Here is a 14,452-nt window from a genome sequence, read left to right as displayed (position 1 = left end):
TATTTACTATCCAAAGCCACCAGTGAACCGACATGTGTGTTTTTACATATAATGTATATACAATGTTGATGATGGTAAAATAGTGGTGAGAAAGTGGTAAGTTTTCTTCCTGGAGCATTTTGCATCACAACCTCTCTGCGATGAATGGATTTCAACAATATGTGTTAGGCTATCATAGAATAATGTCTTTTGCATTTGTTGGTGTGTTCATAACCATTTCATGTAATAGCTCTGTATCTCCCCATTTGCAAGAAATAAGTGCAGTACTTTTAAACTGCATTACAGTTTAATAAAAAATTTAAAGCCAAGTTCAATTATTAACATTCGCAATACCCAGATCACCCGAAAATTGCTGAGCATCAGAAACAACCCAGTTGTCTGTCATATATGATATATGAAAACACAAGTTAGCAGTGTGATATCGGTTTTTTCAAAAAGCTACGTTTTGACCGTCCATACGAAAACACTGAAAACAGAGCTTTCAAAAATATACCCTAAAGAGGTTTTCAAAAACCTCTGAACACAAATGTTGTTTTTATGTTATCCAGATATGTGTGGACTAAGTTTCTGTAGAACGGAGCATTTCACACCAAACTGCTCTGAATGACTGTGTACATGTTCACGTTTAGTGTACATGTTCACGTTTAATAATGTAGAATATTGGAAAAATGTGTGGAATTCCCCTTTAAATGATTCAGTCTTCTTAGGAATTGGTGAATCCATGCTCCCAAATGTGGTCTGTTTTAGGTTGGGCAACTGTTGCTAGGTTGGAAAAGCTTTACGAAACAGTAAACTTTGTAGCACATAACTCAGTTTTTGTCACAATACCTAAATTTAGAGTGCATGGTTCATTGCTGATGATAATTATTTTTTATTTGATAGGCATTGTGACCGGGTCGCAGCTTTTTCCAACCTGGGTAGCTTAGACTAATAACAGGCCAGCTCTGTAGTGTAGCTTTTTATGGGAACTCAATATTTTGTGACTGTAAACAAAGTGCATTCTAGTTTGTCTTGAAATGTTTTGGGGTTTTTTTCATGCATTTGTGGTCAGAGCATAGATAAGTTCCTCTGTATGTCCGTTAGTTCTGCAGGTTAAAGCATGTTTATAATCTCTCCGTATAGGCAAATGAAAACCTTCCAGAAAGTACCGTAACTGCTATTTTCCACCTTTGCCTGGACACCCCCTTCAGTCTTGCGTTTCCAAGCATTCACGAGTCAGCCGTGGCGTACCTGGAGCAGTCCAGCTCCGACAGCTACACTCTGTACAGCAGAGTAAGCCGGGCCGCTCACACGATGGAAGCTACCTGCTCTTTCATCAAGGAGGCGCAGGCTGAGGTATCGTTCAGACATATCCCACACATATCCCAATATTTACTCCAATATATGTACATTTTCTGTACATATGCCTTCTGCTTGCCATAGAATTGTTTACATTTCAATGGCTACGCTGCTGTCTCTGAAACATCCACACAGTTCTGATGAGGCAGAGGAGTTTTTAGCCTTTTACTCTGTTTGCATTATGGAATTAGACTTTTTTTCAAATCTGTCTTTAATTAATGATCATCAAGACATATCTTTAGAGTCATTGAGGTATTTTTAATATTTGCAACTGAGGTGACTCCCCATTTGCAAGAAATAAGTGCAGTGCTTTTAAACAGCATTACAGTTTAATGCAAAAGTAAAGCCAAGTTCAATTATGAACAGCAATACCTAGATCACACAAACATTGCTGAGCACCAGAAACAACCCAGTTGTCATTCGTATTTTATATACCAAAACACAAGTTAGCAGCGTGATGTTAGTGTTTTCAAAAAAAGACGTTTTGCCCTTCCATACGAAAACACTGAAAACAGAGCTTTCAAAAATTCTCCACCCTGAAGAGGTTTTCAAAAACCTTTGTTTTGAGTGAACACGAATGTTGTTTTTATGTTATCCTGATATGTGTGGATGTGCCCTTAGTTTACTATAACCAGTGTCTAAGCTCAAGGTCATACACTGAGTTGCCAGTTTATTAGGTGCACCTGCCTTGAACCTTGTTAGGTGATTCTAATAAAATGACCAGTGAGTGAAGATAAACTAGCAACTCTGTGAGTAAAAGGGATGAGAATTAAATGCTAGTTTTATTGTTTAAAATACCCAGATTTTGAATCTAACGAATTCAGAGAAGAAAATAAAGCATTGCACGTTTTAAAGGCATGACTTCTTTTTTTTTTTTGTTTACCCATCAGGGAGACAAGAATTGGCTGGAGCTGCTGGAGCTTGCCAACCAAGCCATAGACGGCCTTCCATATCATCAGCACCTACCGATTGTAAAGGAGTGCGTTCGGATTTGCTCATACCTGTAAGCTGCTTTTATTGTTTTTTTTCAGTGTCTGTGCTTATCTAAGGTAGTATGAAAATGCTTTTTGTGTATACTGTTGCTGTCATAATAAAACCTTGTTTTAAAATGGTAATTTTACAGGAGAAGAAACAAACACATAAATCCAATGTGTGTTAATATAATAAGATGTTATTCCAAGTAATTTTGAAACATTTCTATTGGCATATTCTTCATGTAATGTTCACACAATGTAAAAGAGTTTCTTCTTGTGTAAAATAAAACAGAAAAACAAGCAAAGCATGTAAATGACATTGACAGTATAAAACTGAAAAACACTTTCTGGTTGCAGGTGGAAGTCTGCTCAGGCCAGCCCGCTGCTTCAGATGGAAAGTCAGAAGATCCTTCTAAAACTTTTGTCACATTCTCTGCTTCCAGTGAAGATGGAGACATACTCATGCGATTCTGGATGTAGTGAAGGTATGCTGTGTGCTAAATCAAGGCAAATTTAGAAATATCCATCAATTTCCATAGCATATATGGAATAGGGCTGTGCAATATCAGTGAAATACTGCTATTGCTGTTATATCGCCACATATGGCAAAATTTCTTGATCACTCCTTTTCACTCCTTTAGAGGCAATCATGAAATTTTAGCTGATTATAAATTGTGTTATAAATAATTAAAACAATTTGTCTTAATTGTGTTCATTGTATGCAGTTAATAAAGTACAAACTTAAAGTGGCCAGATTAGCTTCCTGGCCATCGACATGTTGTATCTCCCATCTAATCATGGAAACAGCTAAATCTCAAATAAACAAATGTTACTCACTCTAAAGGCAGTATTAACAAATATCACATGAAGAAACATCACTCACAGATGCCCTCTAAAGGCTTTATTAATGAACATCAAATAAACAGAGTTACTCACTTCCACCCTCTAAAAGTGTGTCAGCATAGAACTTTTTTCCCTTATTAAGTACTTTATTTATTTACGGATGAAAGTGTGCCCAATTAACACTATGACAGTTGTAGGAAATAATTGCAATCAGGTGATTATGTAATAATTGTGACAGGCCTAAATGTGACTTGGTTAAACACATGCATTCTACATTGTTTTGACCAGAATAATTTAACTTTTTTAAGGATGCTCACAGCACACAGTAAACAACACTGTAATTGGTCAGAGGGCTTGTTTGCATAATACATATTACAGCTTACGACAGCAGTTTATCAAATCCCAGTACGCCATGACGATTAACAAATGATATATTGTGCAGTCCTTAATATGCAATATGTAATATGTAAAGTCATCACTCTTAATAGTACAAAATACATTTATTTAGTTGCTTTTCAATATAATCTGTAAAATTATGATTCAGCCGGGTAGAGTGCTGACGTAATCTCTGCTAACAATAAGTTAAAAAAATGTACATAATAATGTACATAACTTTCTACAGAGAACATAATTGCACTTATAAAGACATCATAGAATACCTTCAGAAAAGTAAAATGAGTACAGTAGCTTCACTATACCTTCTCTAAAACACTGTTAAAGCAGAACAGCAATAAACAAAAGTGCTCCATGTAGTCACACAGAATAGGAGCAATAATTTTACTGTGATGTTACTGTACAGTTCATGAAGGCTACAGGGATACTTCATGAACAAGTAAAGATTGTCGTGAAGGCTTTATGACTATAAATACTTTGAACAATAATGAATGTAATTTAGATTTCTCTTGAGTAGGTTTACCATGTGCTTAGTATTATAGGCTGTTTATTCCCTGAATAAATTTTATTTTATTCATGAACACACATGAAGTGTAAACTATTCATCTCTAAGTGTGTTTTCAGTTCATTACTTTTTATGTTTAGTGCTCATTAATGAACATTTCAAAATTATTATGTCATTGTAATAGTTCCTGTACTGCTTTACCAAATTTGTAATCACTGATTTGGTGTTGCAAATGCACACACATATAAAAGTGCAGTAATTCTGCAGTTTAGCAGCTGCTATTCGGCAAGATTTGTGGCTTATAATGGCTCCATGGTGTTAATTTGAAAGGCAGAGGAAAAGTTTTTAATGCTCTTGCCCTTACAGGAATGCTTAGGGGTTCAGAACGTGGCCAAGCCAGCTTCATCCGTCTGCGCCGGAGTGCATTTTTTGCTCCACTCTCGTGTCCTTTATGAAATCAGCACGTTCGGCCTTCAAGACCAAGCAAAAGAGGTGAATAATTCAGCCTGCTGTTTCCTCACCACACTGACACAAAGACGGATGTTTTGATATACTGATGTGTTGCTTTATAATGAATAATAAAGCCGTGTTCTCTCTTCTGATGTTGAGTAAGGTCATGCTGAACGTAGTGTTTGACATTGGAAAGTGCCATTTCGGCACAGCGCTTTGTGTAGTTGTTTGGATGAGACAGCTTGTAAGTGCAATATCATAGAGCCATCAACTTTGTTTATGTGTGATCCAAAGGTGAATTTGGCTGCCAAGGATGTTCTTCTCTATCTGCTAAAGGGACGATTGATGATGACAGCTTCAAGTTGGGCTAGATTTAATGAGGCACTTTACCCGGTCATCCCCGTGCTGCAGGTACCGTCCCTCACACTCCCTTGTACGCACCCACACAGCTGCAGTAACGTGGCAGTCTATGAGGGAAAGAAATTCCAGCTTAGTTTTAACATGTTGGCAATATGCTGGAGGCTAAATTTTAATTTCCAAGTTGCATTCTATTTTAAACAAGGTTCTTTTGTACTCTCCGACTACAAAAGCGATGTTTCATTTTTTTTGGTGTGCCTCATCCGTTTGGGAAAAAAAAAGAGCTGGTTAGAAGTCACTGAATATTCATAGTCCTGCCAAGGTCGCCACTGCGTTTGATTCATTTCTGTTGAGGACACTCAGTAATTGGATGGTCCTGTCAATGAAGCACAAGTGAAGTGCTCTCTAATCTCTGCATTGCATATTTATTCATTGTTGTGCTCAGCTGGGTTCCCCCTCTGCCAGTCTATTGTCTGGCCCGGGCTGTGCTCATGCCTCATATGTGTTTATGTGTTTGTTAGAGTTATGCAGGCTCGGCAGACGCCCTGGGTAACTGTATCCTGCTGATAAGCAGAGTGTCAGACGATCAGGGAGATGGTGTCTGTTCTCCAGCGGCCCGACTGCGCGCCGCACTCAGGCTGCTCTTCAACAAGCAACACACGTGAGTTCCTACAGCGGGCCGATTTAGCATTCCACGCAGCAGCTCGGGAAAAGTTTGAATACTCGTGACTTGTGGCTGTGACTCTATTGATTTGCACAGGCCTTTTACCCCTTTCAGGCTTTTCTGCTTTTGGATATTGTTTCCTTATGACTTGATGTATTTCAGCAATTGACCACATAATTACAATGTTAACCCCAGGCTCATTACAGCCTAAGGCTTATTATTCAATAAATGCATGGAAAACACAGTTATTCGAAAGGGGAATTCCACCAGTTTCAAAAATTCTGCACGGTTGAGATGTAAACACAGTAATTCAGAGAGATGTGTTTACAGTGGTAGTGATAGGAACCAGGGATTGCAATGTCTACAACACTATGCTATTTTATTTAGTATCCAAAATCACCAGTGAACCTGCACATATCTTCTGAGTTTTATATGTAATATTGATAGGAGTAAATCTGAAAACGTTGTTGTTTCCTCAAAACTTGATGTTTTTCAGCGACTATCTAATTAGAACATTAAAAACCACTTTTAGCCAGCATTTTTTTGAACATCACAACAATTTGATAGCATTAGTAGTAGATAGTTGATGGTCATAGCTAGGTAACAGATAATAAGATAATAAGATGAAAAATACCCAGAGCATACCAGCCATTCTCACACTTACGTGTTTGTTAATGTGGAAGTGTAAATAGTGGTGAACAGCTTTCGGTTGTGTTCTAAACAATGGCTGAGACTACTGCCCGGAATAAATGCTGTGTTCCTGTATGCACCGGTAATTCAACCAAGCGGCCTTACCTGAGTTTCTACTCGATAGAGTTTAAAAATGTTCAACTTCAGCTGAAAAGCTCCACTAGTCATGTGTTACATCAAAAAAGAGAGTAAAATTGATCTGGAGAGCCAATGGCAGCTGTACAGTCGGACAGATTTACTAACATTTGTGATTTTAAATGCTCAACTCAAAGATAAATATTTATTCACTGGCATATGTACCATCCTGAAAATTGTTGTCGCAGAGGTTTGCTTAAAAACCTTGAGAAATAGACGCCGCACCACTGGAGCTTGGTGAGTAGTTTACTTTAATGTAGAGATATTATGCTATGTCTTGTTGCTTGTAGTGCTCACGTTGCTAACGTTTACATGAGTTGAATGGAAAGAATTATACCTGGTGGAATGTTCAGATACGCAGGGTCATACAAAGTTCAAATGTATTCAACTTTTGCGTGACGTGCTTCGACCAAGTCAAACTTGCCTTTCGGTCTATTAAGTAGTTGACTCTCATACAGACCCTTAGAGTTTAAGGGGTTGAAATATGACATTTATAGTTATATTTAATAGCTCTCATGTCATAGTTTCTCTCTCTTTTTCAGAGTGAGAAATACAGCAGTTGAGCATCTTTTGCCTCACCTGACGAGTCCAGAGGGCCCCAAGGGCCCCAAGAGCTCCAGGCCTGTCCTGGACAAAACTGCACTCTCATCATTACCATCTCTCTACGTTACTAACAAAAGTGTGGACATCAAACTAGATGACTCCAGCAGGTCTTATCTTAAGGTACATTAAAGTCACTGTCTTCTATTGGTGTGTTAATAGACTTCTGTTTGGGTGAAATATACACATATAGTAGAAAATGACACTTCTTTTATGTTTAAGTATTAGGCTTTTAGAGCTGTCACAGTTAAACTTAATTCCTTAATTTAAAAACATCATCAATATTCCAAATTTCTACAGTTGCAACAAACAGAATGTGAATTGTTTTTTGGTTAGTGGAGTTGAAGCAAATACATGTAAATAATTATTGGGACACATTGTGGATCTTACGAAAACAACAAAACATTGAACTGTCTGTTACTGTAACACCTTTAAAGGGCAGTGGTGAGTAATGTTTGTTTATTTAGTTTATTATTTATGTGGCAATAAATGTTTGTATTAATCATCAGCTAAAATTTCAGAGTAGTTATGGATCTGGTTGTTTAAACAGTTAGAAAATGGTAGAAAACACAATATTTTATGTTTTATCTTAACATTTTTTGTATACACACTGTAAGCATAAATAAGTTTAGGGCTTACAGCTGCCCTAAAAAAAATAAGCATTGGTGAACAAACCAGCAAGTTTAAGTTCAGTATACTTAAGGTACTAAACCCTGCATGTTAGAATAACAAAAAAAAGATTAGACTAGATTAGATTAACGTAAACAAGTCAAATTATTTTTACTTTTTGAGTCAGTCAAACATAAAATCCCAATTTAATTATACATTTCTCAGGTAATAAAGAAACTTTTTCTGATTAAGTGATATCAGTTATGCACAGTTGTTGAGTAACTTTAATGAGACAGAAATCATTAAAACCAACATCAGTGCAGTTTCATTTTTTAATGTGGCAGTTTCAAAGCTGCCATGGCAACAGACTAAACTAAATTGCAGTAAGTTGATTCAAATCAAAAAATGCCATTTGAGGATACAAAGTCATCAAAAACGTTCCCTTAAAATAGTTGGGTAATATGTGGGATATATTTAGTTTTATTTATAACAGATGTAATTTATTTGAGTTAAAACAAAATGTGGGATTACAGTGCACACTCATTCCACATTTGATGCCTGCAACACTTGAAAAAAGCTGGCACAGGATCTTGTTTACCACTGTGTTCTTTTCTTTTAGCAACACCTTATAATCATTTGGGGACTGAAGACACAAGCAGATCCAGTTCTGAAAGTGGAATTTTTACCATTCCTCTGTTATAAAAGTCTCCAGCTGTGTGAACATAAGGGCCTATATAGCTGTATTTTGACTAACAGGGCACACATTTTCAGTGGGAGACAGTTCTGAACTGCAGACGGGCCAGTCTGACGCCTGCACACTCTGATTAGGCTGCCATGCTGTTAAAACACATGCAGAATGTTTCTTGATGTCATGTTGAAATAAGCATGGATGTCTCTGAAGAAGACTGCGCCTAAAAGGCAACATATGTTGCTCCAAAATGTGTCACAGACATTGGATTTCAAACTTTAGGCTGGTAACAATCTTTACTTCTTTTGCCCAGAGAACACAATACCCATTAATTCTGTGAACATCATGAAAGGTTGGTTCGTCAAACCACAATACATGTTTCCTCTTCCAGCTCGAGCCCAGAGAAGTCAAGCTTTATTTTTGAGTATTAATTCCGACTGAATTCTTTCTGTCACTGTTTCCCTCTTAGATGCTCAATAGGTATCCATTAATATCTGTTGTAAAAAATGCTATATACATATAACAATTTAACAGAACAAATAAGCCAATTGCTGATTGCTGATCTACAAAGTTTAATGTTGTTTTTTTAACTCTGCTGTCTTTGTCCAGGTGGAATCTGTGAATAAGCTTTACAGTATCCTCACCTCAGAGACGGTGGACATGGTTCTCCGGAGATCTGCAGCGGAACAGCTGGTGGTTGTTTTGCAGGGTGAGGAACCAGACGCCATCTTCATCATCCTGTCACTCAGAGACGGGCTAGAGCTGTGAAGGCATGAATAGTGGATAATGTTGGGATGGTGCGAAGTGGAAGTGTTTTATTTATCATGTGTGATGTGCGTTCAGAAGTGAAGATCTTGGAGAGCATCAGCGTCCAAAACCTATAGATGTTAATAATAATAATAAGAAGAGTGATAATAGTGTTATATTTATCGTATGTGGTGTGCGCTCTGAAGTAGAAACTGAGATTGCTATTAGTAATAAAATAATAGTAGTAGTGATGTAATAGTAGTAGTATTAAATTTAAACCTGGCATGTGACACATTTGTGAGTAAAGATATATGGGAAATAGAGTTTTCAAACGATTCAAACCATCTCAGTTAATTGCAAGAGTTTGTGCTGTTAATCATGAGTAATCGCATTTGCCTTATATGCTCAAAACTGACCCTGAAGAAAGATTTTTTCCCATTTTAAAAGCAGTGCATTTTGTTTTGCTATATGAGTGGATACGAACGGGCTTAATCAAAATGTGTTTATTACCTTCAATTATTCAAGACCAAATTTTTTTATCATGTGAATGCAGAACTAGAACATGGAGCTGCAGCAGAGCATATTTGAGTTTCGCTATTTTTCCGATGATCAGCCTGTTTGAATGCATCTGTGCTTACCAGCGCAACAAAACAGTGTTTTAATTTCTCAATTTCCTTACTGATTTCAGCTTAGTTGTGAAGTGTTAGATTTTCAGACTTTTCGACTTCATTGTAGACCTTCATTTTTTGGCCAAAAATGTTTTTTTTTGTCTTTCTGCCAAAAACGAAAAGTGCCACTATCAAACATTTTCAGCTGAAAATTTTCAGTGGCAGAAATTTCATCGATGCATCCTTAATTAATAATGATGGTAATAATAATAATCATCATCATCAGAGTGTTTTATTTATCATATGTGGTGCGCAACCTGAAGTGAAGATATTAGAGAACATCTCCAATACAAACAAATGTTGGTGATGCCGGTAGTAATTATTATCATTATTAGTAGTAGTAGTAATAGTAGTAGTAGAAATAATAATAAAAGCAACTTATTTTATGTTTTCCTCAAATCTTACTTTAAACCTTATTTTAAGTCTAACTTACATTTTTTTCCCCCCATTTTTAGATACAGCGATGCATGCTGTACTGAAGACGCAAGGATTGCCAGGCAGACTCATTTCTTTCATCACGGAAAGTGTGAGCAGCCTTGCAGCGGTAAAGCTCCAATCTTCCCCACTGTTTAAGCTTCTTCATACATGTGGAATCACGTTCGCTCTGAGCAGTTAGATAAACACGGAGGCCGCGAGCCTCTGAACTTCACGCAGCTTGAGCTAATGGTGTCAGTCTAGAGTGAGTCAGTGTTAATGCGGTTCTGTTGTATGATAAGTGTCTCCCCAGGCCGAAAGCCAAAAGCCGACAGCGTTGTGGAGTATTTCGGCCTTCTAATGAGCCTAATTATGGAGAATTATGCTCCGTAATGTGTGGAAATTACCTGTAGAGAAGAACCTGATAAGTTGCCTCCATTTGCTATGCCTGGTTAGCGACTATTATAATTTTGTTATGGGTGTTAGTCACTGCTGTGCTTATGCTGAAGGGTTTTTATGTTTTGCTTCAAATGGCTTTCTGGTTAAGTGAGTTGTAAATGAACATCACTTTGAATAATCTCATAAAGTGATCTCTGATTGGCAGCTGCAAGAGGTTATAAAATGAAACGGATTCCACACCTCAGCCCTAAATTTGAGTAAACGTGTTGTTTTTATTTGCCATCTATTCAAAATACTGAATATTTTTAGCCACAGTTTATTCAGTTACAGAGTATTATAATCTAATTCATTGATCTGTGACTATAAAGCATTTCCTATCTTTCAGCAGCGATGTCTAGGAGGGCATAGTTTTGAGGTTTACTAAATAAAAGATTTTATATGAAATCTGGCAGCTCATCTGGAAGTGCTGTTCTTCTAATACTGTTTTATACTACTTGTATGTATGTAACATTCCTTCAACCTGCCAGTAGTATGTTATGTGATTGGACACTGTAGTAAATTGCAGCATACCGATCCTTAAAAGAGAAATTCCATAAATTTATCAAAATTCTGCATAATTAAATGGTTGTAATGTAAACAGAGTCATTCAAAGTGGTTTGGTGTGAAATGCTTGATTCTAGAGAAACTTACCAAGTCAGAATTGATGACATTGGTGGTGATAGGAAACAGATATCCACCTCTGAAATCTCCCTCACACAAAGTTATTATATGAAATGATTATAAATACACCACCTGATGTCTGAGACATAGTTTTGAGATAAAATTATTGTTTTTTTAATTCATTCATGACAGAGAAGTTTATGCAGAACGTCACATGACCAAGCTGTTTGTGTTGTAGGCATTATGACCACTGGCTCCTATAACCACCACTGTAAAGAAATCTGTGTTGATGAGTTTCTCTATATTGAACCCTTTTGAATCCCCCTTTAATGAGCATTATTGTCTCTGGGTTTGGCTCTCCATAGCCCTGCCCTGTGTTCTGACTGGAGTATGTTTTGTAATCACCTTGTAGAATATGGACTGCCTGTTGGAGCCCAGTGTTGGCATGCTGAGGAAGCTGGTGTATGCGGATCCCTCTCTGAGACACAGTCTGGCCCAACGGCCTGAATTCCTCATCACTTTACTCCAAGGTAACAAAGCCAGCACCAATCAGAGAAACACTGGATTTACATGTAAAATTAAGATAATGAATCACAGGTAATAACATTATTTTTTGTGGTTAATTGCAATAAATGGTTTTTGTCTTATGTGCTCAAATTTGAGCCTAAAAGGTTTTTCTTTCCATTAAAAAGCAGTGCATTTTGTTATGCGGTCATATGCAAAAGTTTGGGCGATTTTCCAAGTGAAAATGAGTTTACACATCCTTATAGAGAACACACTTGTGCATATTTTAATGCACAATTACTGTTTATTTGCTGTATTTAACAAACTGGTGGAAAAAAGTAAAACATAAAAAGGAGCCTGTGCAAAAGTTGCTGAAGGTGCTAAAGTATCACTTTGAAAGACATTTAAAAGCTGTATTTGAACAGGAGGGCTCCAATTGCAGTTTCTCTCAGGGTGACATACAGCACACTGCAGCTGGGCTTCAGCCTGCACTGCTGTCTGGGTCAGAGTCAAACTAAAAAAATGCCTTAGCAGCATTTAAAAATCAGCGGTGTTAATAATTTAACATATTATTGAAGTGTTACCTTTGATACCCCCACTATAAAGTAGTCTGAACCTATATTAGGGGGTGTCAAAAGTAGCACTTTTTACTATCATTTGTTTTTGACTATCATTTGTTCAACACGTTTATATGCGATTAAGTATTCTAATATTGGGAAAACTGTGGGCCCAATGTAGTAAATATTTTGCACCAGTTTCAGCCACAATTACGATGCACTCTACCTGGGTGTTATGTACTGCTAAAAAGCAAAATGCCTTTCTCATCCTCAAGCATATGCGTTTGAGAGACGGATGTATAAAACATGGGTGTAGATATTACACATGTGGCTGATTCCATGTTCTGTTCTTTTTAATAAAGTTTGAGCAAGTTTGCTGTTGCTGTTTTTTGTGTCAGTCTTCTTCCATCCTTTAAAACTAGATGTTAATTTGCATTAGGGTCTCAAAAGACATGGTGTTGAGAGGCTTCTTTTCAGAATGGCAGCAGATACAACAACTAGACAGAGCCTCGAGCAGGCAGTGAAATTTCTTGTGTGCCTTATTGTGTGCCATGCCTATAAAGTACAATTGTGGGAAACACTGTGAGCCTTGGTCCTGAGGGAGAATGCTAACTACTTATACTAAGCTAACCAATTATTTTATTCCAACAGTTCTCGTCAGTTAAGTATGTACTGTTAGTAGGATCCTGCAACGCAAGTAGGAAGCAGCATCTAGCTACGCTACAAACAACAATGTAATAAACTTTGGCATAACTGACATCACCTGTACCATGTTTAGTCCCACCCAACTCAAATGAAACCGTAAACGGCAGAAAAAAGTAATTTCATAAATCTCTCAACAGAAAAGATCAACAGCAGTCTTTCTCTGACAGTTCCTAGTAAAACCATTACAAAAACTAAAGATAATTGTTGAGAAGGTCATGAAAATGAGGATACATGGGCTTTAAATTCAGGCATATTGTGTGTGTGTGTATGTGTGTGTGTGTGTGTGTGTGTATTTTGCTGTCACATCAATGAACAGTTTTCCTTGCAGCTACTTTCGTATATACATCTGACCCTCTGCATCTGTATGAATCAGTTTACTCTACTATAGCTTTTCAGCCTCGTCAATAAATATGCTAAAGAAGAAGCACAGGGCATTAAATTTCCTGCCACAGTTTCCTTTTTATATGTAGTCGCAAATAGTTAAAATATTAATATTGAATGTTTTTATGGTTTCAAATTGTTCTTAATGCTAATTAAGTCTGTACAGTTGCATGTAGCTCAGATTTCATGTGAATTTTTCTGTGTATAATATGAAAACGTTTGTTCTCTCTTTGGATAAGGGGTTGGGGTTACGGTAACTTTTTGGTGGGCCAAATCAAATGTCATCATGGGTCACATTTTGGCCTGCAGTCCACACTTTTGGTCAAAATATGCATTATAGATGATGACTCTTCAAACTGACATGCACATCTACAATTACATATACACCACAGGAAAAGTCATGATGACTGCTAGAAGAAGACCTCGCTTCTAAGTGCAGCCAGATGTTTACCCAGAAAATGTGCACAGAAGCTTGTTGACATTTTTTCTATTTGGCACTATTCGTTTTCTATATTTCTTTTTCTCAGAATTTCATACTAATGTTTTTAAGCTCAGTTTGTTTTGGGTCCTTCAGACATCTTACAGGGTGTCTATTGATGTGGTTTTATGTAATTATGTTGCAATTTCTCTCAGTGAGGATTCACTATGTGGTGCACTTGAGTATGTATTTGTGCTTAGTTTAAGAACAGTGATTTATCTGCATATAATCAACAGTGATCTGTTTTAATTGTTCTTCTTTAAGCTTCATTGCTGATAAAGGCGAATCAGGGTGATGTGACTGAAGCTGCAGTCTTGATGTGTTTTCTGCTGTTTGATGAAATCGCCAGAGTGGATGTTTGGTAAGTGCAGCCTCACTCATCTCCTGATGCTTTAAAGAAAGTCAGACTGTCCTGTAACATCCACTGAGCTACAGAAGTAATTGGACAGCAACATTGTTTTTGATGTTTTGTTCAGTGCTGAAGATTAGAAGCTGCACAGCAACAACTAAGACAGACTGTCTACTTTCATTTAAAAGTATTTTCGCCTGCACTCTTAAAAAAAAAATGATTCTGGGAAAAGTGATTCTTGGAAAAGTGTTCAATTCGTATAGTACTGGTCTGATACAAGGCTATACTATAGTACAGGATCCTTAGTGGTTGTATTTGAAGGATCTGTTCACATAACTGTTATT

The 14,452-nt window shown here is 37.1% G+C and overlaps 1 protein-coding gene across 1 annotated transcript in view; it reads left to right on the top strand.

Moving 5' to 3' along the window:
* The window catches only part of rttn (rotatin), a 96,323-nt gene that overhangs the window by 19,823 nt on the left and 62,048 nt on the right, over positions 1-14,452 (top strand). The window contains 12 exon segments of the mRNA XM_036558371.1: positions 1,123-1,335; positions 2,229-2,341; positions 2,670-2,778; positions 2,780-2,797; positions 4,420-4,545; positions 4,798-4,914; positions 5,382-5,521; positions 6,892-7,072; positions 8,856-8,955; positions 10,117-10,205; positions 11,547-11,664; positions 14,024-14,120. Of these exon segments, the coding sequence (XP_036414264.1) occupies positions 1,123-1,335; positions 2,229-2,341; positions 2,670-2,778; positions 2,780-2,797; positions 4,420-4,545; positions 4,798-4,914; positions 5,382-5,521; positions 6,892-7,072; positions 8,856-8,955; positions 10,117-10,205; positions 11,547-11,664; positions 14,024-14,120 (1,421 nt within the window).

The sequence above is a fragment of the Colossoma macropomum genome, unplaced genomic scaffold (assembly GCF_904425465.1).
Source record: "Colossoma macropomum unplaced genomic scaffold, Colossoma_macropomum, whole genome shotgun sequence".
Taxonomy (NCBI): Eukaryota; Metazoa; Chordata; class Actinopteri; order Characiformes; family Serrasalmidae; genus Colossoma; species Colossoma macropomum.
The sequence above is the reverse complement of the archived record's forward strand: the minus strand, read 5'-3'. Positions and strand labels throughout refer to the sequence as shown.